The sequence below is a fragment of the Strigops habroptila genome, chromosome 15 (assembly GCF_004027225.2).
Source record: "Strigops habroptila isolate Jane chromosome 15, bStrHab1.2.pri, whole genome shotgun sequence".
NCBI lineage: Eukaryota > Metazoa > Chordata > Aves > Psittaciformes > Psittacidae > Strigops > Strigops habroptila.
In genome coordinates this window covers 4,272,049-4,299,538 of record NC_044291.2, presented here as the reverse complement: position 1 = coordinate 4,299,538, position 27,490 = coordinate 4,272,049, and the positions used below count along the sequence as shown (strand labels likewise).

Genomic DNA, 27,490 nt, shown 5'->3' with positions numbered 1-27,490 from the left:
GGAAAAGGTCTTTTGCTTTGATCGTCATAGGAGACCTGATGTACACACGAGTTAACTATTGAGTAGCAAATGCCTATCCACATACTTTTGTGGTATTTGACATGTACTTAAAAGCTGTATCTATGACAACACCTGGTTTAGAAATGCTTTAGGTTGGTTTCCCCTCCTCCCTTACAATAAAATGTCCCCTTAATGTCTTTTTTTTCCTGTTTTCACAACTTGAAAACATGAGTTTTCATGAAGATTGGCTCAAATCCTAGAAAAGCTGAAGCTGCCTGAACTGCCTGGCATTACTGTTGTTAGTGTGATGGTTTTTTTCTTTCCACTATCCAAGGAAACCTAATTCCATACTTGGTACTGAACAAAGGCCAAGGTTCCCAACTGTATACAGTATAAATTACACCAGTGAAAGGGAAATTTTTATATGCAAGAATCAGCATTTGAGTGATGCAGTCGGAATTGTATGAAGTGACAGTAGTGTCTCTGGAATACAATGCTCGTCTTAAGTAACTGGTTTTCCACCTTTATGCACATAAACTTACGTTTCAAATGCGTTTTTAGTCAAGGATTTTACCAGCTGGAAGCCAAATTCACAGCCTTCACTCACTGGGGCACACAAGAGCTTTTGTTTTCTCAGTCAAAAGTGAAAGCTTACATGAAACAGCTTTCAATAATTTTTCTTGAAACCCAGTTCTCATTCTTAATGTGAGTGTAACTATACTGTGTATGATGTGTGCAGTAACTCAGCTAACTCTAAAGGAGCCATGTAATGACAGACCACCTATAAAACATTGCAAACCACTTAATGGAAGTGTTCTTTAGGGGATAGAACTGGTTAATTACTTTAATAGTGACCTTTATGATGCAGTCTCTCAGGAAATTTCCAACAACACTGATTTATTTAGAGGGGAAGGAGAAACAATCAATATGCAAGAGCACAGGGAATCCTAACTCTAAGGGTCTCAACAAACTGGACAAGTAGGCTGACAGACATCTCATGAAGTTTAACCAAAGCAACTCCTTCACCTGAGACACAGTCATCCCACACAACGGGCAGGTTGGAGCCAACTACATAGAAACCAGCCTTACAGGGAAGGACCTGGGAATGCTATTGCACAACAAATTTAGCAATATGCTCTTGTGACAAAGGTGGCCAACTATACTGAGCTGTACTAACACGTACATAGCTAGACGTTCAAGAGAAGGGATTCTTCACCTCTGTTCTGTGCTCAAAGCCACATCCAAGTCCAGTGTTGTGTTAGCCAGTACAAAACACTGACACACTGGAGCAAGTTCCATGAGAGGCCACAGAAAGGCGGAGCACAAGGGATCTGAGAGCTGAATTCAGCTTTCCAAAGAGAATGGTGGGAAGGGAAGGTGGCAGTGGGTATAGGGTGGGGAAGCATTATCCAGAGAATGCAAACAAAAAACCATGATGAGAAGCATCCAATAACACACAAAACTGCTCTTCTACCCCTTTAGCTTTACAAATGAAGTTGTAGCCTGTTACATAGCAGCTGATGATTGTTATAAACGCAATTAGCAAACAGTTACAGACTGTCTTTTGAAGACTTCCAATTAAAAGTTCCACTGGACATTTGCAAGCTAATGATACTAACCCACTAATGACAGCTCAAAACAAATGAATGAAAACATGAAGCTGGTGTAGAAATGAAAACAAGCACAGCTGCTCTCACACACACTTCTGTCACATACCAGTATCAGACTACAACTGCCCCTAGATGTCCCTTCATAAGAAGGTTCTAATACATCACCCCATCAGTACAATGAACACAGCATTTAGAAAACAGAAAAAATATGACTGAAATTGTGAAACTACAGTGAGCAAATAGGGTTTGTTTGCTTTTCTTTCCTTCTGACCCTTTGGCAGAAGTTAGCAACTACTTAGCACTGGTTTTAGATAGGGGTTGGAAAAGACACAGCTTCTCTACCCTTACACCTATATAAGAAAGCAATACAATTTAACTTACCCATCACAGGAAGGTCTAAAATCCACCTGATATCTAATTTTCATGAAGAAACAGTTTGTTACGAAATTTCAAGGTCACAGAAAAAAACCAACAACTGTTACGTACCATAAGTATTTGTTCTTCCATCTTTCCACCTGGACACAGCCAGCTTTTCAGTTCACAGTTCCTTCAACATCAATCTGTAGCCCTTGCCTGTTTTAAAGCTTTCCAACACAACTCAGCACTTATCACTTAAGTAATTCACAACAGCTGTGGGTAACAAAAGGGATCACCATTCTTCTTAAAATTACATGTGTCAAAGCCCCAGCTGAGCAGCCATTTGGATCGGCAAAACTGCAACAGCTTCCTGTTACAATACATCACCGCTTGAACAAACACTAGTTCCAAGAATATAAAAGGTTCTTTTTCTTACAATGGAAACTGGTAGATTTTGCTCAATTATTTTCACAATGTATTAGTTTGCCTTTTACTCAATTTGGCACATACAAATTCTGTACCCAAACAGTGACACACAGACTGCAAGAATTAAACAACATTAATACTATAGTATAGTTGTATTTTTTGTACATAGGTTGAAAGCTCTGTACAACCTTCTGCATTATATGAATCAGTTGAGAAATACTGATTTTTATTTTATTTTTTTTTAATTGAAAATAACCTCATTTTACATTTTCCAGAAGAAATACCATCTGCATTGATGCTTGGGATCATTAAATGACTCATGGCTCTGCTACGAATTCCTACTTCCCTTAAGAAGAAATACCTCTAACAAGTGACAGCTTCAGTGCTATAGCCTGTGGGTTTTCTTATCCTGCCTGTGTGATTAGAATGAGTTACAGTGTTAATGCTCTTCACCTGGGAGATGCTGTCCCAAGCCATCTTTTAATAGGCACCACTAAACACAGCTGTATTTTGTTAACCACCAAGTCCTTCAGAGACACAAATAACCAAAAACCAATTCATTCCTTCTTCAGGAAGTTTACAGGTTCATGTACAAGTTAAAACATATGAGGATGGGAACAGAAAAAGAGAGAAAGCTGGAAATCGGTAAATTAAATTTCAAATTTCTGCATGGACACTTCCTAGGCCTTGAATAATGCCCCTTCATAGTTACAGGCATATAAAAGAGCTATCCTCTCACTATGCCTCAGCTCACACATCTTAAAAGGTTGCAGTAGAGACTTTACCTGAGGAACTCAGTTATTAGTCAGCACTTGATCACTGTGGACTCTTACAAGGTACCATGCCTCAGTTCACAAATCAAATGCATTTACCTTTCTAAAACACATTAAAAAGCTGTTATTCTAAATCTCTGCAAGATTTAAACTTCACATGGAAGTGATTTTTATTTAATGATCTTTATGATATCCTCTGCCTCCACATGATACAGGCAACTCTTCATGTTCCCTCCTTATAACCGAGGTTTCACTTTTGAGCTTACAGTACAGTTTGATATAGCACCTTGTTAACATTCATGATTAACGATGAGTTGTATCGCCACAGTGTTGTATCCCTGATGAGGGATTCTCTGGGAAGGTTTCCTTGAAGAGGCATCCGGCAGTGATAAACGAGGGCAACATCCATGGGAACATTCACACTGTTCCCATAAGCCTGTAGGACAGAGTGGACTGACGTCTGAACCACTTTTCGTGGATCAACAATCATTTTCTTGGGATTTATTACATCTTTCCTGTCAGGCTCTCTGTGAACATGGTTTAATATGTTAACACCCGGCACAGTATTCCAGGATGAGATGTTGAACATGGGAGTAGACACGGATTCTGGGAAGATATGGTTCTCAAAGAGGAAAACGGCAGTCCCTGGGTTCTGCTCCTGCAGGCTGCTCATCATGGTTTTCCAGTCTGGGTGCTTAAGGGGAAGAATTATTTCATCAGCGTCATTAAGAACCACAAACTTGCTCCTCTGCATGTTACGGTATATACAGTCATTTAGAGCTGTGATTTGTCCATAGTAGCCAATGTGTGTTCCATCATGCATGAAATGCCATTCAGAAGAAACTTTGAGGTGTGAGTTTACTGGCCAGGGAATTATCTCTACAGTTCCTTCTTCCATATAAAACCTCAAGACTTTCTCCATCAGGTGGCTGCAGTTGTTCTTATAGATCACCACTTTCTGTACCCCAAGAATCTTGTACATCTCCATGCTCTGTATAAACTGCAAGACATTGTTGTAGTGGCCAAACATGGCAGAGATGCACACGGTGAAGTCAACAGGGAAGGGCTCGGCCTTGCGGTTTTTGATTTCAAAGCTTGGCAGCTGGTCAATATTTCCAAGCGGAGACTGGTGAATGGATACATGCGTTGGGTCGCAGCTTTCGGGTTCCAAACAAACTATATCTGCTGCTCCGTAAGGGAACCCAAATCTGTCCGAGTGAACATCGATTGTTGCTTTCGATACATAGATCTTTCCATCGGGCTGACAGCAGAACCAGCAGAACAGTTGTTTTACATCTTCGTGGTGAACAATCCCAATCACACGAATGACTTTGTCTTCTCTGTTGTCAAAGTATGGAGATATAATAAAAGTTCTGTTATCTGTTAATGGTGTTATTGTGCTATTGGTAATTTTCCCTTTACATTTGCTAACTTCATAAATTATTTTTGGCAGGTAAGAAGGTCTCTGTAACCTAAGATAAGAAAGTGTGACCATTGAAGTTAGAGTAACAATGCACACGGTAGCAGCAAAGTAAGATTTTTTCCCACCACAGAACATTTTGAACGTATCTAAATGTGGATGCACATTTCTTTGTCCTTGCACTTTATGCTGCCGCATCTGTAGAAAAGAAAATATGTAGTATGAGATCATATGAACTCATGATCATTGCTCAAGAACTTCACAAACAAGATGTGGGGCAAATCTGTAGCATTGTGCACTGACTTCATCAGAGACCCAGCCACTAGTCTTTCATGAAAATCAATCACAGAACACACAGTCAGTGGGCTGCACAATAGTGTATATAACACTGAATGCCTCTGTGTCGATGTGTGGAATGGTTTCTGCACATGGAGGATTCTGTGAAAGAGTATGATACAGGTCTATATACAGGAGAACAAGGAGGCATTATTCATTATTTTCTATAAGCCACATTTTCGAATATCCAGTTAAACAATTAGGCAGTGATTTTTAAACAGAACAAAAGCTTTTCTTCCTCCCCCTCCCTCCCCATGGTGTAAATGTAAATTATACAGGAAAAATCCCCCTCAACCAGACTTCTCACAGACAAGTTAGGGGCAGACACAAAAATTAAATGTATACAGAATTAACTGAGTTCATAAAAAACAAGGCAGTTGGGGATTGCACATGATGGTCCAGATATAATTGCTAATACATAAATTCCCTAACTTGCAGTTCACCACAGATGAGACAATACATACAGAGGAAGGTCAATTCATACAATTCAGCAGAAATTGAAACCTATGCAGGTATAAAACTTCTTAGTTATTAGCTCTACTCTACTCAGCACTGTACAAGGCAGAGAAATGTCACCTCATATTGTGCTTGCTAGAAATGTGGGCCTCCTCACACTGCCTTAGTGCTGGCTCAGATCCTGTCATGGCTTGAGGGTCAGGTCTTAATCTCTTGCTGCTGCAGGAACAGATAGACATCCCCAAGTACTGGATGTCTCCTAGAGACTGGCCAAAGCCTTTAGGAGCACTCATGCTAGCAAGTGTTCATGCCTGACAGGGAACTCATGGCAATTTCAAGCAGTAATTTGTGTAAATCAGCCCAAATTGAAGTTTCCCCTACAAACTCATCTTTAGGCATCCAGATATGATCTATAAGGTGACAGCAAGTCTCTTCAAAGGCCTGCTTGTACCACAGGGATTCTTGGAAGAAGAGTGCCCCAGATTAATCAGATTCATGTTAGATCAGAAAACTGGACTGATAGCCCTGACTGCCCGCAAGAAATGTAGGGTAAAATGCCAAGATGCAATAAAGTGATTCAATTGCACAAGATGAAGGAAATGTTTCTAATAGACATGTCATTGCTGCATAAAGCCAGCTCCTGAGAAAAAAAATAAACCATACCATTAAAAGGCCCAGATTTCTAGGTTTATATTTTATAGCTAGAACAGGTAGTAACGTCATAAGTGCAGCAGGTATTGGAAGTTTCTCATATTTCTTGTCCTCTCACTTACTTCTCGAGACTTAATAAAATCACTTGCTTAAGTACTTATTAATCTAGGTATCTTCAGAGAACATGCACATGATAAATATCTAACAATGTTTTTTCCAAAGCATATTACTCAGTCTATTCTAAAATAATAATTAAATCTGATTCCCCCCCCCACACACATTGTGTAAAGCTCTTTTGAGAGTCCATGTCTCAATACAGTTTTGTGATGGAACAGGAAATGAGCATTTTCAAAGATAGATACAAAACTAGAAAGAACCTCAATCCATAGTTATGATCCAGATATCATACTTGACAGCTTCGTAACTTTGGAAGTACCTAAATTCCTTGGCAACTTCACTACTTAGGTTGAAAATTTCCCCTGGAGTCTGGTGTTCTGCTTAAACACAGTGTTTCCCAAACAGTAAAACCTGGCTTCTGAATACAGCAATCTCGCTTCTGAATCTCAAATTTAGGCAAAAAATAACAGTCCATGCCTTCAGAAAAATGTGCAGTATTTTCACAACTGCTCTTTCCTGAAAAAGTAAGGAGAACTGTTATCATGACATACTTGCTAAAATGCCCCATTTGCCAAAGCTGATGTGATTTATAGCAGCCTTTCCAGCCACCAAGAAACTGCTTTACACACTGAAACAGTCATAGAGCACCAGAAATCTCACTACATCGCACTTGACACAAAGCACAACTGCCAGCACTGACTGTTCTGTCTCTAAGTATCCCCCCCCCAGAAGTCCTTACAATTTAGAGCAGAACTGCAAATACAGGGTAAGAGCCTGATACTGTTACACAACTTTCTGCTGGAGATTTGTGGCTGAGAACAACTCCAATTTTCTAAGTCTTTTCATTAAACATGAATGGTTTCATTAAACAAAAAGGTTCCCCTGAACATTCTTATTCCCAGCATTCTTCCAACATAGAGTAGGTCATATTTAACATTTTTATCTCGGTCTTTACCTATTTATGATTTAAAATCTTATTCAGTCTTACAAACAGTTTTTACTAGAGAAATAGCAAAACATGTCAACATTAAATAATACAATTTCATTTATTACCTGTTGTTTCTTCTGCTTTTGCTAGCTATAAATAACAAACAATTAAAATTATACCTTTTCAACAGTGTTTTGAGCAGTGAACATCAGAAAGGAAAAAGTACCTTTTAAAGCAGATAGCCGGGTGAAGTTCTGTTCAGTTCTTCATTTATTTTTTGCTAAGGTATAACCTACAGATTGTTTATGGTAACCAGGCAAAAACATAAATGTTTTTAAGATAAATTGCAGGAGGTATTCAATTCCGAACAACGCTGAGGCAAAAACTGCTGGTACGATACCTTGCCGATACATTTCATTTCCATGCTTCATGTTCTTTAATGTCAGTAACAGCAGCCACACCTACAGGAAAAACAAGTTTTCCCTCTCTGGGGTAAAGCATACAGTTGCCTCCCATTAACTTATAAATTACAAACTTGAGTATGGGGTTGCTGAAGCAAATCAAACCTAAGCACTCGGGGGATTTTTTTTAAGGCTACTTAATTTCCTTCTGGAATTGAATGCTGTGTGTTGATATAGCCACAGTTCACATACTTTCTTAAAGAGAACTAGAAAAATGTACTATATATCAGTGCTTCTTGGGCAATCATTTCTTTAGTAACATACCATAGGCCTAATTAAAATAGGGAGATACAGATTCTGATGAGTAAGTATGAGAGATATCTGAAACTACAGAAGGTTCTAGAAGCAGAAAGAAAGAGCAAAATACAGAACTCGAGACACACCAGAACACAGAATCTTACAGAAATATGTAATTATTTGAGTTAAATTCATGGTTTTCCCAACACGACTCATGAATTTTGTCCCTTGAAATTAACAGCACAGATGTGTAGTCAGAAAATACATACAGTCAGATTAATTAGGAACATTACATTCGTGTTTCTTCACTACAGAGAGGACTTGGCAAATTTTAACTTAAAAAATATATTTCCAGCATGTAAGAATAACAACAATAATTCATTCTGGTTTAGTGTCTTTTAATTCTAATTACTATTCAGATAGAACATGATACGAATTACACAGATTTGCTTTAATACTAAATTAGCTAATGGTATCAGTGGCTACTCGGCATCAGTTTGTTCTCTTTCAGTATTCCCCTTAATAGTAAAGAGCCTTTCTTCCTCCTGGACTGCAGTCACATCACCTCCTACTTTTCCATTAAACAAGACAGTTCTAATACCACTTCCTAAGAAACACTCTTCTTTGACCAGCTGCTTGTGTGCAATTGGCCCAGTTTCAATCAACCTCTAGCACAGGAGACCAGAAATCTCTGTTCCTTGTCCATTTGTACGTGACAGTGACAAGCCCTCACCATTGTTGGAAATTTTCTTTCTCAACATATGCTAGGATTGTATTTTTTGCAGATGCATCACACTGCACAGATACATCTAATCTTGTCGTCAGCCACCGATTAACACATCCAGCCAGTCTTTCAGCCGGGTGCAGTTACACAATGTGTTTTCTTCATTGGCAAGGTCATACTAAAGAACTCTTGCCCCAGTTAGGATCACAGTGTCATAGAATGGTTTGGGTTGGACAGGACCTTTAAAGATCACCTAGTTCCAACCCCTGCTGTGGGCAGGGACATCTTTCAATAGATCAGGTCACTCAAATTAATCACATTTCTCCTTATTTCTTTTGCCATATTGCTTCTGAAACCTACTCTAAAACCTTGTATGTGACCAAGAGTGCACTTACAAGCTTCCATATATTTAAATCAGGGGTTTTTTTTGCCTCCCTAAACCAAGGAGCTGCTCATCCTTTCTTTTGCCATATTTATTAAACACCCATTATAGGTTCTTTAATATCTTGCCTGTCTTACATTTTTGGAATGGAAATTATTCAGTATCACCTTCTAATTGGAATACTGTTTTTACCTCTGCTGTACAACTTCTATTTTCAAACCTTCTTTTCCATCATCTTTCTTTAACCATCCACAATTAGAACTGTCCTTAAGAAAAGGTGGAACAAAGTGCTAATTTAGCTCAAGAGCCATTCCTAGGTCTAATCTCCCTCACATGCTCTCTGCATTGTGGCTTTCCTTTGTAATTTGCTTTCTTTGCACTGAGACAGCTGAAGACCTTCTATGCTGCTCGTTTCAGTATCTCTGCAATGCCCACATTGAGTTTGATTTTTGGTAACTCTCAGCTTACTACATTATCTCCCAAGCTAGGGTGAGGATGGGGGACAATTGAGAGGAGGCAACTGCAAAGTTTCAGTCCCTAATATGCAGTATTAGATTCAACAGTATACAAAGAATAAACAGCCTAATCCTTGGTTTATCCAGGGCCTAACTAAAAAGTCACCATTAACAAACAGCCTTATTAATTTCTTATTTCTGGAAACAAGTTATTCTCTATCCTCTGGTTTATGTTTTTTCTCCAAAAGTAACAAACTGGTACTTAAATAAAAATTCCAAAGGCTAACAATCATTTACCATCTTTACCTAGATTGTCTGATGCTAATCTTTTGAAAGCTAATCTTTTTTCCAGAAAGACTCTTTGAAACACCAGTGTTCCTCTCTTATACAATCCAAAGTCAGAAGCATATTAAGCTGAGTGCAGTATTATCCCACTATTCATAAAATACTGCTCTAAAAGAAGTTTAAGCTGGCCATTTCTATTCTAAACACAAGCAGGGAAGCCAGACACTGGTGCCATATTCTTAATTTGTGCCGTTAGAACTGACAAACCACAAGTTTCCCTGACCAGTCATAAACTTCTCCACTATAATCCACTGTACATCCCTAAGGCAAGTTTCTGCTATTGTAAATAATCAGACATTGTGTCCTTTGAGGAGGAACTGCTCAGGCATGACAACATTTAAAAGGTTGTTCTTTCAACTGTGTGTCTTTCACACTGCACTTGTTTGAGCTGGGACACAGTTAATTTTCTTCTTAGCACGTTGTAACGGGCTGTGCTTTAGATTTGTGACCAAACTTTAAACACATTCATGTTTTAGCTGAGCTTGAACAGCGCTTACACAGCGTCAAGGCCACCTCTGTTTCCCGTGCTGCTCCCTCCTTCCTGTCCCAGGTGTAAGGCAGCACAAGTCTGCAGGGGACACAGCCAGGACTGCTGAACCAGACTGACCAAAGGCCTGTTCCAGATGCGGTGGCAGCAGTTAAAGCTGGGGGAAGAAGAAGGAAGGGAAAGACAGGCAGCATTATGGCATTTGTCTTCCCAAGTCACTGTTCTACCTCATGGAGCCCTGCTTTCCTGGAAAGGGCTAAACCCCTACCGACTGATGGGAAGTGGCGAGTAAATTCCTTATCTTGCTTTGCCTGTGCATGCAGTTTTGCTTTAACTCTTAAATTATCTCAACCCACAGCTTGGCTTACTTTTGCCCTTCCGACATTCTTCCCCATCCTGCTGGGGGAGGAGGATGAAGGTAGTGAGTGAGCAGCTGTGCGATACTTCGCTGCCTAGGGTTAACCCACAACACAGGCTGAAACCACTCTTGCGAGGAGGTACGCGTTCTTTAAATCTAAAATTAAACTCCAAGTTTGGAGGGCGAGACTTCAAAAATTTGGGTTGTGCAATTAACATACACCTTTAACTTACCCTTAAACCGTTAAACAGTACCCCAAAAAAACCTGCTACAGCTGAGCACCATCTGATTTGTTATTTCTTGAGTGGAAACAAGGTCCCGAGCCGCCGAGCCTCTTTTGCTAGCGATGCCGGTCACAGGACCCTGAGCAGGAGCCGCCGCCCGACACCCTCCGCAGTGCCCGCGGTGTGACCAGACGGACGTGCCGGCAGCAGCCTCATGTCCCACTGCTTCCCGCATCCTCCATCCGGCGGGATCGCCTTTCCCGGCGCAGGGTGTGGAGGGGGCATTGGGGCAGCACCGGATACCAGCAGCGGCCGCCGGCCCCCCCCGTGCTGCGCCAGCCCCGCTGACCCCGCAGCGCAGGGAGAGGCGGCGGCTGCGGGCGGGCGGGCGGAGAGACCCTGCGAGCCCCGGCGCGTACCGTGCGGGTCACCGGGCAGCGCAGCCCCGCCCCGCCCGCGCCTTGCGGCCGTTCCGCCACCGCCGCGGGTTCCCCGGTGCGTTTATCGCGGAGACCCCGCGCAAAACCGGGAGCGGAGCAACGCGGCGGCCGGTGCCGGGAGCGCCGGGGACCGCCCCGCATAGAGCATCGCGGGGATAAACAGCACGGGGAGCAAGAGTGTGCAGGGAGAGGCTGTGCCTCGGAGGAGGAGGGCTCCGGACTCGAGCCCAGCGTTTCGCTGGCACTTCGCCTCATTAACTTGTGTGAAACGGAAAAGCAGAAGTGAGCTCCAATTGCAAATCACTTTTAAAAAAGCAAAGGAAAATGTGATAGTTAAAGATGATAAACCCAGTCGTTCACACCAGTACTTTTACTTTTTAGAGACAGCAACTGGTAGTTGAATCATTCCTACAACGAAATACATTCATATGAGACCCTATATGAGGATGGGATCTTTTCTGGTGGTGGCCGTATGTTACAGACCTTTCTTCCTGTGAGTACTAGATGATCTTAAATACACAGTGCATTTATTGTTGGGGAGAACACGGCATTAAATGCCTATTGCAACACCTTTAAATTTCATTACTGCACTTAAAGTTGTAGCAACCCAACACAGTTAAGTTTCAGAGCCAAAGATGTGTATCTCCAGGAGGATGTATCCCTGCTAAGAGGTATGTCACACTGATTTCCTGCAAAGGCACGTAACAACAATGTTATCAGGCCCTTTCCAACCACGTGCAAACATCCCCAGAAAACTGGACTGAAAACTAGTGGGCTGAGGCCTCAATCATCCTTCTTGGATCAAAAGATTTTTTCAGTTTTGAAAATCTCTTCCCTGGATACCTTGATTCAGTTCACAAATCAAATGCATTTACCTTTGTACAGTACGTAGAAGAGATGTTCTCCTAAACCTCTGTCAGATGTAAACTTCACGTGGAAGTGAATTTCATTTTATGATTTTCAGATTCTCTCCTCTGCCTCCCCACAACACAGGTAACTCTTCACTCTCCCTCCTTCTTCTAACCTGAGTTTCACTTTTGAGCTTACAGTACAGTTTGATATAGCACCTTGTTAACATTCGTGATTAATGATGAGTTGTATCGCCACAGTGTTGTATCCCTGATGAGGGATTCTCTGGGAAGGTTTCCTTGAAGAGGCATCCGACAGTGATAAATGAGGGCAACATCCATGGGAACATTCACACTGTTCCCATAAGCCTGTAGGACAGAGTGGACTGACGTCTGAACCACTTTTCGTGGATCAACAATCATTTTCCTAAGATTGAAAACTTCTTTCCTATCAGGCTCCCTGTGAACATGGTTTAATATGTTAACACCTGGCACAGTATTCCAGGATGAGATGTTGAACATGGGAGTAGACACGGATTCTGGGAAGATATGGTTCTCAAAGAGGAAAACGGCAGTCCCTGGGTTCTGCTCCTGCAGGCTGCTCATCATGGTTTTCCAGTCTGGGTGCTTAAGGGGCAGAATTATTTCATCAGCGTCATTAAGAACCACAAACTTGCTCCTCTGCATGTTACGGTATATGCAGTCATTTAGAGCTGTGATTTGTCCATAGTAGCCAATGTCTTTTTCATCCATAGAAAAGTGCCATTTAGAAGAAACCTTGAGGTGTGAGTCTATTGGCCAGGGAATTATCTCTACAGTTCCTTCTTCCATATAAAACCTCAAGACTTTCTCCATCAGGTGGCTGCAGTTGTTCTTATAGATCACCACTTTCTGTACCCCAAGAATCTTGTACATCTCCATGCTCTGTATAAACTGCAAGACATTGTTGTAGTGGCCAAACATGGCAGAGATGCACACGGTGAAGTCAACAGGGAAGGGCTCGGCCTTGCGGTTTTTGATTTCAAAGCTTGGCAGCTGGTCAATATTTCCAAGCGGAGACTGGTGAATGGATACATGCGTTGGGTCGCAGCTTTCGGGTTCCAAACAAACTATATCTGCTGCTCCATAAGGGAACCCAAATCTGTCCGAGTGAACATCGATTGTTGCTTTTGATACATAGATCTTTCCATCGGGCTGACAGCAGAACCAGCAGAACAGTTGTTTTACATCTTCGTGGTGAACAATCCCAATCACACGAGTGACTTTGCTTTCTCTGTTGTCAAAGTACGGGGATATAATAAAAGTTCTGTTATCTGTTAATGGTGTTATAACATCTTGAGCAGGTTTTCCCCTACAAAGCCGACCTGCTGGACTGGCAGTTGTTACCTTGGGGAAGATTTTTCTAGTTAAGTTATTTGGTAGCTGAGGATCTTTCCAGGAACAGATTAAAGCAGTTGCAAAAATAAGAATACATGTGACAACAGCACAAATACGTTTCTTTCCACAGTGTATCATTGCTGAATTTCACAATCTGGAACTTCACAGGTCTTTACAGTCAGTCTTCTGTTCACTTTCCCTAAAACAAAAACAAACACACAAACCCCCCACATTTTCAGAGATTTGCCAAAAAAGGAGGAATGTTTTCTATCCAACTATATTCTCTTAAACACGGTAGTTACTGTTTTGATACTTCAGACTTCAGTATGAAAATCTGACCTTTCATACAGGTTTGGAAAAAAAATGAGACATCCTCTTACACTTTCTCATTCCAAACTTTATTATATTTTACTCTACATTTGGGCCCAGTACAACAGTTTCAGCTGTTTAGTTTATAGCAATGGTAATACAGTGTAATTTGAATCACTTTAAGGCCTGGAAGAAATGTTATGTTCGTGAAAACCCACAATCTCTATCTTTTGGTATTCCAAGAAGCTTGTAAAACTGTAGAGTTATCCTTTCCCCTCTTTTTCCTAACTAAAGGTGCTATGAACAGAAATTCAAACTGCCTTTTTTTGTATTGTTACAGTCTCTCAGTTTCCTGACTAAGTCACAACGAAAATGTTTTCAGAGCCTAGTAGGATCTTATGGTAGTCAACATTATCTAATAAAAGAGGTTTGAAACCAATGACCTTTTCACTTGATCAGAGGGCTGAGATTACCTTAAATGTACATTGCTTTTGCCACTAAAGATGCCAAGTCTCAGACCACAGTTCTAAATCCACCGTTGTTTTCAGTAGGACTCAAAGTGACTGAGGAAGGTAGAGATCATCACAGAATCCTGATATAAACTTTTCTGGGGAGGATGATCTACTGCATAAGAGATGGGACAAATTTATGAAAGCGTGAGATGAAACAAAGCACTAATAAAGGTCCTCATCATTAATGTCTGTCACATTTATTTACAGAAATACAGCGTTCAGTTGTTTGGAGGTTTTTGATACAGATGCTAAGTGCAAAGATCATTACACTGTTTTGGTGAAATATGTTTTCAACTGTCAGTCTTACACCAGGCAGAAATACACCTTAAAAATTTCCTGTTAAATCAGGCTTGGGAAATTTACATAAAAATTGCATTTTTAAGATGTAAGGAATATTAGAAAACCAGTATTCTCCTCCTGCAATAAAGACCTAATCTTAAAATCCACCCATGGCAAGTACTACTTTCTAGCCCATATAAAAAGACAGCAATTCCTGTATATGCATCTGCACAGAAGTCTCCATCTTAGTTTTACATACAAGTTACATAAAGGAGGAACTTCGCTCAGATGTTCCCTTGCATCTCACGCTTTCTACGCGAAACAATCTGTTTCAACTATGTGTGAACAACGTTTTGATATTGTTTCTCTTCATGAGTTTTGTATGCATGTGTTTCCCAATTCGGGCAATGCAAATTCATCCTAATCGCTTATTTTTAGACTAACAACAACGAGTAGTTTTAGCATGCCAAAAGTAGTATGAAGCATTTGATCTGGAAAAAACTAAACTAGCATTCTTCTTGGAAACCAGAGGCCTGCCAGGGCATGAATGGTGACTGTGAGTAAAAACTTCACAGACAAGGACAATAAACAAACAAGTAAGTCCCTTTTACATGAAGTAGTCTATAAAAACGATAGAGGCACACAGAGATCTACATACACTGTTTAAATAATCTAGTGTTTTCTCCTCAAAAAGGGGAGTGTCTGGAAACCTCCAGTGGTTGCTAACTTTCACCCCATTTCTGTTTTTTGTCCTGACCTGCTCAAAGGGAAATTAGTTGTTTTCCGAAGAAACGGCATCAGTTCCTAAATATGAAATATGATTCTGGGTTCAGGCTTGTGCCACCTCTTTTGGAATCCACAAGCTGCAACCATTAGCTGCTGTCCACTGAACAAGGGGACTAAAAATGCTAAGTTTCTCTTCTTTAAGTTCATTAAAAAAATCCAGCATTTCAACTATTTCCCAGAGAAATAATTTCTAAGCAGAACTAGCCACTGTCATTCTGATAAAGGATTATACATGTGAAGTTTTTAAGAGGTACTTATTGTACTGCTTTGTACTGTCCTCTGTTCAAATGAACATGTTGGCAAAGCCTCACTTCATGTAAGACAATATCCCAAAACTGAGCAAACGACCGCTGTTTCACTGTGTCTGATATCACTGTGGCCTCCGTTACTGAATGAAATATTTGTGTGCTCTGAAACAGAAAAATATCCCTCCTCTTTAAAAGAAGAGTTTTAAAATACCTCAGCGACTCTGGACCTTCTCTGCCTGTTCAGATTAATATCACTTACAGGAAAGAGAAGAAACTTGAAGACGACTTTTTACTGCAAGATATGTTATATCAACACAGTTCAAGAAACTTATTCGCACAAAAAAATAAAAGCCTTGCTTTTAATATCTTGCTTTTAGTGAAACTTTATAAATCTGACACCCATTTTACCTGGAACAGTTAGGTAACACCTCAACATTTTTCAGTTGTTATGTAAAGAGAAAACAACGGAGTTTATGTTTGCTATGTGCAACGTCGGTATTTCACCAGAACGCATAAAATTGTGCCCTCCTTAACATAAGAGGAATCAAATGACAGTGCATTTACTCACAGTTTCGAGCCTCTTTATCTAGCACTTCATGCTTTCCAGTGCTCCAATTCTGTTTTATGCTTCCACTGATAGGAGAGACCTTGCAACCTTGCTCGCTCCCCAACATCTGCTTCCTCTACAATTCTATTAGTACTTTTGACAGCCTGTGGGAAATCCCGTGACTTGTAGTTTCCTGTACGGCAAATCAATTTGCTTTCTGTTCTGTTCACTCACTTTTCTCACATAAGCAACTTTAACTTAATTAAATGACACATTTTTCAATTGATGTTTATACCATCTCAGCCTCTCAACAGTCACGTTTATTAACTGGCAGAATGATAGATCATAATTTTGGGGAGTTTTCAGCTAAACTTCCCCTGTTAAAATTCTCTCTTTCACTTTCTAGTGACACAAAATCAACACAGCAATTGTGTGCACAGTTGTGGGACCAAAAAAATAAAACCTAGTATTTCATCACATCAACCTTAAATCTACCACAGCAGGTGTCTGAAATAGTAGAATCATAGAATGGTTTGGGTCGGAAGGGACCTTAAAGCTCATCCAGCTCCAACCTCTGCCACAGGCAGGGACACCTTCCACTAGAGCAGGTTGCCCCAAGCCCCTGTGTCCAACCTGGCCTTGAACACTGCCAAGGATGGGGCAGCCACAGCTTCTCTGGGCAACCTCACAGTAAAGAACTTCTTCCTTATAGCCAGTGTAAATCTCCCCTCTGTAACTTTAAAGCCATTCTGCCTTGTCCTGTCACTCCATGCAACAGTAAGAAGTCCCTCTCCAGATTTCTGGTAAGCCTACCTTTATGTATTGGAAGGCTGCTGCATAACTTGAGTCAACAACTGATTGGCTGGTGGGGCTGTATTAATAGCTAATATAAATAGTAACTTAAATGGAAGTAGACTGGGTAGACATGCAGAAGAACAGAATGATTTATTCTGGGCCAAAACCTGGATTTGCCTACCTTACTAGCTGTTTAGAGAGACAAAGATCTTCCTGTCTTTTAATAGGAGTGCTTGCAATTCTTAGTTTAAATAATTTTTATTTCTATGGAAAGACACATCTTCAGCTGTCTTAGATGGGAAAAGGGAAATTGCATCAGTAGCGTGATTACAGCTGAAGTATTTTAAAGGGGAAATTCAAACTGTAACCATTACTCAGTAGTGGTAATTTGTGACTAAGGAACGATCTGGCATGGAGGGCAAGGATGCCTCACTCTCAAATGGGTTAAGCTGTGTGGCAGCAAGGACCAGAAACAGAATGACTCCATCTAAGGGAGAAAACTCTCCCTTGCCAATAAGACCTGCTGCAGTAACTGTCACATCACGTGTGTGCCAAGACTCAGAGGATCAGCGCTCACACAAAGGCACATACAGACGTGGCTCATGTTGTACCTTTGCTGACTCCTTGTAGAACTGCTTATGGTGATGGGATGTTCAATGCATTGTTCATTAAATCTCTCTGTAATTAAGCACAGATGTGTTTAATTCACCTCAAGGGGAACAATAAACATTCCCCAGCAATTTTTACTGTTATTTACATTTACTTGTTTCTCTACCATCCTGTTGTCAGCACAGTCATGGCAAAATAAATAGATAAATATAAATCAACAGAAGAAACATGCAGTTTTCAACAACCTTAGAAGTTCTTCAGCATTGTCTGGGAGTAAAACCACCAGAAAAAAGTGTCCACCCCAGCTCCTGTCTAAAGCGTAGCTGCTTGTGTTACGTGGTTGTGCCCTTTAGGTAACATTGCTATGGAATTGCAATGGCAATGTTAACAAGTCTTTACACAGGGTTTTTTTTTCCAAGTAAAACAAGGTAACAACAACTAAGGTAGCCTCAGGAATCCATTAGTAACTTGGATACTAAGCAAAACCATTTATTACATGACTAATAGCCATTTCCCTTTGCCACACGTTGACTTAGTTCAGTTCAATATTAGAACTTTTGATCTCCTTTAAGCCCATTTTGTCAGCAGAATCACTAGGTCAACATTTTCAAACATATATGTTGTTAAATTTCCTTGAATTCTAAACCATGCTATTATTATTTAAGAAGTCCTTACTGGAACTATTTGCAAAAGGAGTCTGAATTTACGTTTGCCTTTCACTTCAGAAGAAGTCAGCTGAGGGGCAAGGGAGGGGAAGAAGTAAGCAGCACATCACCTCTGCTGATTTATCTCTTCTCGTAACACACGTTGTACTGATGTGAGCTGTAACATGAAGAGCCGACTGACTCTTCTCAGAAGGCAGATTGAGAGCTCTGACCTGGATCGTACCTTTCATTATAAAAGTTTTTCAAAGGTTGAAGAAGGTTGCCAGTAACTCATGTATTATATTTGAATATTATGATGATAACTGCAGGGATTGTTATGAAAGTAGTATTTCATGATTTGCCTGCGTATGTGAGTTGATGGAACCAAGTTGCTAATTCCTGGGAAAAGTTGTGGACTTACAGTGTTTAGTTAGCAATGCAGTCAAATCTTTCCCGTATTCAGCCTGTTACTGCTCAGCAGCATAAGCAACAGATGCCACTATAAAACTATCAGGATCTGTGAAATTCTCATTTACAAGGTTTCAAAAACACACTAATAAATAACTCCCCCATCACTAAATGTAAAGGTTATAAGAGCGTTAGGTAAGGTTTTGAATTTTTGTATGTTTGTTTTAAAAGGTTTGGAGTGAACAGTGCTACAGCTACCTAGTATTAATTATACTCTTCAGTAGACTAATGTCAAGAGGGACCCTGCCCTAAAAGCGCTACAGTCTTGTTTTCTTTTTCTCAGTAGGTTCAGGTTGTGAAGCACTTGAGCAGCAAGGGCTGCAGTGCACACACACTCACTTCTGGAGAACTTTCAGGCAAACACTTGTAGGCACCTGACTGGAAATCTTCAAATCTCATCTCTTGGTTTTAGTGTGAGGACTAGAAAAGTCTGTACTAAGACAATTTTAACTAGCTGTCTGCAGCTTTTCTGTGCAGAAGAGAGATTCATACTAAACAGAATTTTGTCACTGAAATTTGGCTGTCGACTGTGTTTTCCTAATACGCAAATTTTAGTAATTTCCCTGCGCTAATAATTTGCATTTCCGTTATTGACAAGGAAACCAAATACTTGGCACTATCTTACCCACTGTGTTATGTTTTATACCATCTTGCACTTTTGTTTAATTGTATCAAAAGTTCTTTAGGTAATAATGCAATTTATAACACTAGTGGCACATTCTTCTTTGGTGACTGTAACCAATACATATGAACTAGAGAGAGAAACTTGGCAGAAACAAAAGTGAAATTAGTTTATACTTGTACAAAATTACCAAGAGGAATGAAGTAACACAGCCAGGCAGCAGCTTCATTTTCATCTTTTTTTCTGGCATTCTTTTTACCTTTTATTTGGACAAAAAAAGAAGGTAATTATTCTTGCTAAATAACCCGTTTCAGATAGTTAAGCAACCAGTCTGTCATTGTTTTCTCTTCCTGAACGTAACGACAGCCTACTCTTTCCTCATCCTATCTCCCCACACATCTGTTCTTGCAAAATCCACCTATGCCACTGTGCAACTTCAGAAATGTTTCGTATTTTTGCTACAAACACACATTTCTGCTTCCCTCCTCCTCATTTTTCTCTCCCCCTCCCCCCCCCCCCCCCCCCCCCGCCCCGAAAAGACATAAACTAGGCCTAGAATCCATCTCAGCTGTGGAAGTCTCCACGTCTCAGCATTCAGCCCATCACATATAATGTGTCAGAGCAGCGAGGGCTGGTGGCTCTGAAAGCAACAGGCAGCTGGGACCGCCAGTTACTTAAAAAAACCCACCAAAACCCAACACAAATCCCCACCAACGTCATGATAAAACAAATCATTATTAGGAAAAGAAAGTCTTTCACCTTTAAGACTTCACATTTACTTTCATAGAGCTGTACCACACCACCAGAGCTGCAGCAGTTTGCGCTGGGCACTCTGGGTTTTCCAAAGGGCTTGTGCTCATGCCTAGTCCTTTTCTAAAGGAAAACCTTGTACTTGGAGGTGACTCCAAACATCTATAGTTACCTTTGACTTCCAGTTTCTTCAGTGAAATCTCCATTCTAGGTCTCTTCTCATGGTCCCTATCATGATGTCAGGAGATTACTAAACTGAAGGAAGAGTGGGGGTCAGCAAGAGGCGTCTCTCAGTCTGATCCGTTGTGACTTTGTGTAAATCACCAACAGAAGGAACCAGGCCATTGTCAGTTGGACTTTGTAACGATGTGTCCCTCTTTCCTGGCAGAGCTTTCCTTGGTGGCTACATTAATTGTTAATTAACTAGAGAGAGAGAGGAATGTTTGAACATGTTAAAAACCATCCTGAAATATACTGACAAGTTTCAGTGTTTCTGTGGAAACAGAAAGTTCACTGAGCATTTCTGTTTATTCTGCCTGGTGAAAGGTAAGAGAAACGGTAAACTTCAGAGACAGGTAAGAAGGGAGACTAAAGGGTTCACTCACAGACACAAAGGACTTGCCTGGCCCATTTACCTTAAAGCATAAGCAAAGTACCTCATGAGAAGGATTTACAAAATAATAACTGGAGGAGAAAAATAAAAACCCAACCACGTCCCCCTTAAGGCCCTTTCTTCTCTCATTCCCCCTTTACTCAGTTCAGCAAATTCAGGAAAGCTTTAAATTCACCACTTGGTGATCTCTTTAGGGCTGATGGAGCCCTGTGCTCCTCATAGTGCATGCCAAGGTTAGCAGTGCGGGGTAAGCCCAAGTGTGAATTTTGTTCCCTGTCTGTGTGTGCCCCACATTTCCTCTCCCTTTCTGCAAATATATACAGGGGAAAAAACCTTTTTAGTTCTTTAAAAATTAGTCACATCTGAACTACCATGCAAACATCCTTGTTTGTGCTGCTGTAGGACCTAGGAAGCCCTCTCTGGCTGTGGAGGGGTTCAGCACATGCGATGCTTCTGTAGGAAACAATCTATGCAAAACACTAAATTATATTAACTCTCAGATACAACATACAAGGTGCTCAGCTTCACACAGTGATCCAAAAACATGGCTGCAAAAACGGTGTTTTTAAGTAACTTTTGTAACTCAGTAGCTGTGCAAACACATGCTTTTACTCTGCCACCTGCATTCACCCTCAAGATCTGAAGATCAAGTCTCCTCAGCAGTTACAAACCAACCTTCTTTGAGGCTGGTAAACAAAATAGAAACTATTCCCTCCCCCACTCCCAACTGTTGAAAGAATTAAAACAATTCTGCTACTAAACAATGCAGGCAGGACTAGCTGGACTTCCGAGTATGCTGTACTTGAAGGCGGCAAAGAACATCTTGTAATTGAAAAGAAATTAGGGGTTTTTGGTTCGTTTTTTTTCTTTAATCTTCACCTACTCATTCCTGCACCAACTGGCTGCCCCTTACCTTGCTTTCCATTTCCTTGCCTTTGCCTCATGACAGAGTATGACGTTACCCTCTAAAAGACAAGACATACATTCATTGTGTTCGTGTCAAACAGGTTCACATAACCAGTTTTGTATTATTGCAAGCAATGGTAACCATTTTGCTACAACTACTTTCCAGTGTTTCCAGGGTTCGAGGATGTTCCTATGTGTTCAAAAAGTTATTGTTTTATTTAGTGGTATCGATTAACAAATCAGATGTAAAATAATTTATCTAGCTGCTTACTTACTTTTTTTATTCTGCAGAATTGGCTACACTTTTCTCTATACGTACACTACAACAAATGGATTTGCTTTCTGATCTTGCTTGTTCGCTTTTTACTTGGTTACAACGTGCTTGCAAACCCAAAGCAGGGACCATAGGAAGCAAATAATCACTTAGAACACAATCTACTCTTCCTTAAATCTGAAAAGCTGATTTCTGGCAGTAAGAGCATGGCTACAGACAAGTCCAGAAATATAAAGGATACTTCCTCCAATTCATTACTATCCGCATTTTCTTATGCACAACTGTGTTTTAGTTGACGTAAAACGGGCGTTTTCATCCTTCCTAATATGCTTATCTGAGTTACTCTCACATCTGAGGTCTGCTGAGACATGTGAACTTTGACTTCTTTTTTCTTTACACTCCCCCTAAGGAAAGAGAATTTCAGAATCTGGTAAATAAATGTTCACAGTAGTAGATCACAGCTATAGAAATACAACCACCATTACTGATTTCAGAACAAAAATAAATGCCATTTACCAGTGCCCTCACTCACATACCCAGCACAGCCTGGCATCTAAAGTAGGAACAAACTTATTAAAGATTTCCTTTTGGTTTTTCTCTCCCAGGTTACAAAATAAATGTCTTGGACATTAGCAGCATTTAACGAGCTCTTCGGTACACATCTTTGGGTGTTTCATCATGAAAGCATGTTCCTTTATAGCGAAATACTGAAATGCAGAAAGCAGTCCTTTTACTCCCCTGCAATTTGCCATTATTATTGTTACAGAGACAATCTGGCATGTAGTGATTGTTGCCTTTCCTTCCTAATGCCTCACTTTGTTTATTTTTTATCCTGTTGTCTACAGGGAGGAGAGGAATTTCAAAGAATTTTTCCATTTAAACTGATGCTATCAGTGCAAAGAGCCATTTGGTAGATCTAAGAGACACTTACTGATGCTTCCCTTAAGAAATATTTACAGTGAAACACTGGACATGACCCTGGAGAAAAGCTGTACAGATCCAAGTGATTTCCAGGACTACAAAGCAATTAAAAAAACCCCAAACCAGTCTTCCTGTTTCTGGGGGATAACAGGAAAAGGAGTCCATTTCAGGAAAGGGATATGTGCTTTCCTTTTCAGCTCTAAAAGCAGCTATTTTATATGAGCTGATTTTGGTCTCACCTTCGCATTAGGTAACAATTTATCTCTCAGGCAACTGCTCATGAAATTATGTTTCTGCAGAAATTAAAGCATCTTCTTTGCCAGTCATAACATGGAGCTGATTTGCCTTGAGTGGGGAATCACAGCATGGTTTGGGTTGGAAGGGACCTTAAAGCTCATTTAGTTCCAAGCCTCTGCCACGGGCAGGGACACCTTCCACTAGAGTGGGTTGCTCCAAGCCCCTGTGTCCAACCTGGCCTTGACCACTGCCAGGGATGGAGCAACCTGCTCCAGTGTTTCATCAAACAAAAATACATTTCTTAGGAAAACAACAGGATAGGTTTGTCTCCACTTCTTTGGACTTTCCAAATCCCACTGAAAAGAACTGCAAATTTGGAGGGGTTTTCAATTTGCTGTTACTAATTTGGATGATGTTGTATTTATACTATTAAATGGCCACACTATAAAATCTGTTCAACTCTATTACCATTAATTCACAAAGAAAACATGCTTGCTGCCTTTGAGCTCACATGTTCCTTCTATACCTCTACTAGTCTTTTTCAGAATATTTTATTGTTAACAGCATATACAGTCTGCACATTTTTCAACTTACAACCAAATGCAATTTGCTGTTGAAGTAAACAAACTTTTTCTTCCTTTTTTTTTTTTTTTTTACATTATTTAATTAGTGAAACAATCATTATCAATGTAACAAACTGAAAAATACAGCAACTCGATACAAGACTGAGGTAACAAAATACTTTGCCAAAAACCTAGATTCCAACGCCAGGGTTATTATGGGTGAGACAGTTCACAAGGATTAAAGAAAAGAGTCCTTACACAAATGGCATGCAGTGGACTGCTGGAAAATACAGCCAAAAATAGTGCAACAGTTTTCACACAAAACAAACCCAAATGTTGAAATCGGTTTACATTGTAATGTGACAAGTAAGTCGCAATTTGAAAACTACTTTATTTGCCTCGTTTTAGTGCTATTTGGAAAAACATGCATTTTGGCACTGAGTGACATCAAAATTGCACATTAATAAATCAATATATTGCCTACATACGTTTTCTATCTCCACAATTCTGAAAACAGTGGTTCTGAGAGAATGTTTATTTGTATCCAACTCTTGCAGTTCTTCTCTTTGATGGATGAACACTTGTATTGTCTGTGGTATTCTTGTGAAAATGCTGTATTAATCAGGACTGATACGCAATACATTGTATTTCAATAGCAGCTTTCAATTCACATTAGAAGTACCAGATGACAGCAAATAGTACCAAATGACAGCATAAAACCTCAAATCAGCAGCTACGAACTGTTTAATACTTAAAACCCCACTTAAAATTGGTTTAAGATATTTAAATAATATCCTTACACTGCCATAATGCTGATTTTTTGTCATATTGTGCAGCAATGCCACAATTGTGCTATCCTGGAAAGATGTGCACCTGGCTATTGTGTAAAACTATTATTTGCTATGTTCATCCTTCTTCGATACAACACTTGTTACATTCAAATGAGAGTAGTGTGATGGAATTAAAGGGGTTTTTTGATGTATTTCCAAATTCCAAGGTTTTGAGTAGGATTTGAGTCTGAGGCTTGAACAGGATTGAAGGGTTTCATTTCTCCACAGATCCAGCTTCTGTCAGTGACAGATGACTGAGTATAAGAATCATTCATAAATATTGCCTTTCATTCATGCCACGCTCTTTTGGGGCCCGTGGTGGTTTCTGGCAAAGACGCCTTCTCTCTAGTTGGGAATCTGTTTTACAATCAAGTGCAAATGGACCCTTTTGTAGCTTCTCCAATAGGCTCTATGGCTCGTGATTTTGAGTAAAAGTGTATTTCTGAATGCTAGCACACTCTACCTCTTGTACACAAAATAACACGTAACACTTTAGAGACCCTTAAATTCTAGAAGCCATTAAATTCTGAGTGTGTACAGGCTCATTTATTGCTACTGAATCAGCCAGCAGCTATTCGTCTTTCCAAGGAACACTTGTTAAACATAACTGAAAGTTGTTACAACATCCATTAGTTTATCTCAATTGCAATAAGCCAGAAAACATGTCACTAGTCTCACTGGTGTTCGCTTACACTACATCACATTAGGAATGAGTAGGTATTTACATGCTTCTTTTAAATTTAGCTTATATCTAAGACAGATCAGGTGGTTATCTTTTAAGAGGAAATGGCTACTAATAAAGTAACTTAAAACCCCTCTTACCTTAACCAGATGTGTTTTGGGCAGTGTGTCATCATTTTGGTCACTGTTCTGCACATGGTTCAAACCCTAATGCTAGTAACACACAATACACATGGTCATAGGAGGCACATTCACTAAAATGACAGTTCGCTTAACACTTGCATCCTCATGAATAACCTCACTGATAACTAATCACAAAAGTCCACAGTTGCAGAATACTTTTATATCATAGTCTAACAGCCTGAAGTAACTTACTGGTGACAGGATTTTACCACATTCAAAAGCTTCTACACTGTCTCTAACGGCACTAGACCCTCTGCAGTCACAGATACTGATGTTTTTCCTAGTTCAAAGTTGTCTTAATCTAGCAAAGAAGGAGAAAAAGGTATTAATATATTTTGCATTAGCACTCTTCACACAAGTCCTAAGTTATAAAAGAAACTTTGTCAACTTTATATACACTTTGACAAGTCTCAGGATCTAAATGCAATTGTCAGGAACTAATTTTCTTGAAAAGCTGGTATGTATTAGGCTTCATTCTCAGGTTTGTAACATGGACACTTAAAATAACACAAAGGTGACCTACATTTAAAAATACAGTTTGTTTTGTTGTTGTTAGAGAAGTTTCAAACCCAAAATGTAGAAAATCATGCACGTTTACAGAATAAATACTCCCAATGCCAGGGAGCTTGTTCTAATAGAGGTTCTGTTCAGTTAAACTGACTTCCATTTTTTCATGGTTTGTAAGCTAGAGGTTGCCTTGCAAATTTCTCCTCTGTGCAATCTTAGGAAACTCAGAAGAGGTTTTCTGGTGATTGATGAAGTCTGGATACTTTGGCATTATGGCCAAAGAGTTTCAAACTCAGAAAGTGCTGAACTTAGCATGGGAACAGAGAAAAACTCTGACCACAGGAGTGACAGGGCACAGCAGAGATACAGCTGTTGATGCAGAGAGAGTTCTTTCAGCGAAGGCAGCTCAGGTACATTCTTTTTGGTGGGTTTGGCAGGGTGGGGGGTTGGTGGTTTTTTCTCTGGACACTGGTTTGGAGGCTTCTTTGTACTTGCTCCACTGTCAGACAGTTTTCCTTACCTTTCATTGCCATCCTGATTTCATAATAGCAGTACCATGTGCCAGTACATAAAGGTGCATCATATACTGGAATTGAGTGGAGTTATCCACAGAAAGACAGAACAGAAATGATGATATGGAATCATTTTGAGCAGCCAGGGCCATGTAATACGTAACACCTCATTACCTGCTTCCCTGTACCAAGGCATTTAAGATGAACAACATTCAGACTGAAGAAAACCCCCAAACTTGTAAGCAACTATGCCACTAGGAAGAAAATGAAAGACAACCCGTAGCACAACAAATTTAAACAGCCTTAAATCCACTGTCAGGGCACTCCTGAGTAACATAACTGAATGGAAAGAAACCCAAGTGTCCTGTGCCAAAATACATGTTTTCCCAAATAGCTCAAATGTGAACAGCAGAATTGTCCAGAGATTTGATACAAAATCTGAGGCAGCCACATTGCCAAGCAGCTCAGTGCACTTAGATTATAAAAATGTTGTTCCACCATTTTCTATTCTAATTGACACTTTACAGCAAGTTAACACTGTCAATCATTCTGTGCATTAGAAAGAATTGAAACCCAACATGGGCCAAATATTTTTCAGTCACACAAAGCAGCTTAACAATAAAAAGAACTGTTTAAAAAAGAATAGGCAGAAGATATGATGTTCAGTTTGTGGCCAGACATCAGTTCATGGCAGTCTCTGACCACAAGAAGTTGAGGGGTCTAGAATCCTGCAGGAGTCAGGATTAATCTTCTGTCCATCTAACTTGTCTGCTTTCACTCAGTGCATGAGACTATACCAGGTCCTAAGGACAACATTCACTTTCTGCTTTTAAAAGCTGTGTCAGAATCACTTTCAAGTTACATAGGAAAGTGCTGTAATATTTGTGGCTGGCTCATGTCAGGAAAATCATTCTCCTCTTCCTCCTTAGAGAACAATAGCCCGTTTCTTCAGTTTGGCACTTGAAGTCGCACCAGGTAGGAGAGCAAATTATTCAAATGACATTAGATTAGCAGGTACCTGGAAAAGAATGTGTATTATTCAGCAGTATAATGCTCCTGAGGCTTGGGAAATCTCAAGGTTACGAAATAAAGTTGGCCAATCATTTCTTATCCAACGTGAAAAGTGTAATCAGTCCACAGCAGGCCCAAAAGAGGGCTAACCCCATAACCGAAAGATAAAGACTCAAATGATTTTTCTATTCATGGACCAAAACCAACTGAAGTATTCTAAGTAGTCATCAGTATGTGTGTGGGGGATGTATGTGTGTGTTTTAAGAAGTTT

The 27,490-nt window shown here is 40.1% G+C and overlaps 3 protein-coding genes across 16 annotated transcripts in view; all 3 read right to left on the bottom strand.

Moving 5' to 3' along the window:
• Positions 1–880: 880 nt before the first annotated feature.
• Positions 881–10,893, bottom strand: LOC115616941. Of its 3 annotated transcripts, none has more exons than XM_030506804.1 (2): positions 10,765–10,893; positions 881–4,784 (listed from the first exon to the last, which is right to left on the bottom strand). In XM_030506804.1, exon 2 carries the CDS (start codon positions 4,782–4,784, stop codon positions 3,429–3,431), a length of 1,356 nt encoding a protein of 451 aa, XP_030362664.1. In that variant the 5' UTR covers positions 10,765–10,893; the 3' UTR covers positions 881–3,428. The 3 variants fall into 3 exon arrangements, with proteins under 3 accessions (XP_030362664.1, XP_030362662.1, XP_030362663.1); XM_030506802.1 differs by lacking the exon at positions 10,765–10,893 and adding an exon at positions 7,301–10,148; XM_030506803.1 differs by lacking the exon at positions 10,765–10,893 and adding an exon at positions 6,466–7,062.
• LOC115616943 lies at positions 881–20,986 on the bottom strand. 6 transcript variants are annotated; one of them, XM_030506814.1, is made up of 4 exons: positions 20,154–20,986; positions 16,115–16,257; positions 12,223–13,611; positions 881–3,420 (listed from the first exon to the last, which is right to left on the bottom strand). In XM_030506814.1, exon 3 carries the CDS (start codon positions 13,548–13,550, stop codon positions 12,231–12,233), a length of 1,320 nt encoding a protein of 439 aa, XP_030362674.1. In that variant the 5' UTR covers positions 13,551–13,611; positions 16,115–16,257; positions 20,154–20,986; the 3' UTR covers positions 881–3,420; positions 12,223–12,230. The 6 variants fall into 6 exon arrangements, with proteins under 6 accessions (XP_030362674.1, XP_030362669.1, XP_030362671.1 ...); XM_030506809.1 differs by lacking the exon at positions 881–3,420 and having other exon boundaries at positions 11,530–13,611; positions 20,154–20,984; XM_030506811.1 differs by lacking the exons at positions 881–3,420; positions 20,154–20,986 and adding an exon at positions 19,991–20,129 and having other exon boundaries at positions 11,530–13,611.
• A 2,446-nt stretch (positions 20,987–23,432) lies between these two features.
• RALGPS1 (Ral GEF with PH domain and SH3 binding motif 1) overlaps positions 23,433–27,490 on the bottom strand; it is a 78,947-nt gene continuing 74,889 nt past the window's right edge. For all 7 annotated transcript variants that reach the window (XM_030506785.1, XM_030506791.1, XM_030506788.1 and 4 more), the window contains one exon: positions 23,433–27,226. In XM_030506785.1, coding sequence (XP_030362645.1) covers positions 27,197–27,226 — 30 coding nt within the window. In that variant the 3' untranslated portion in view covers positions 23,433–27,196. The remainder of the gene's footprint in view (positions 27,227–27,490) is intronic.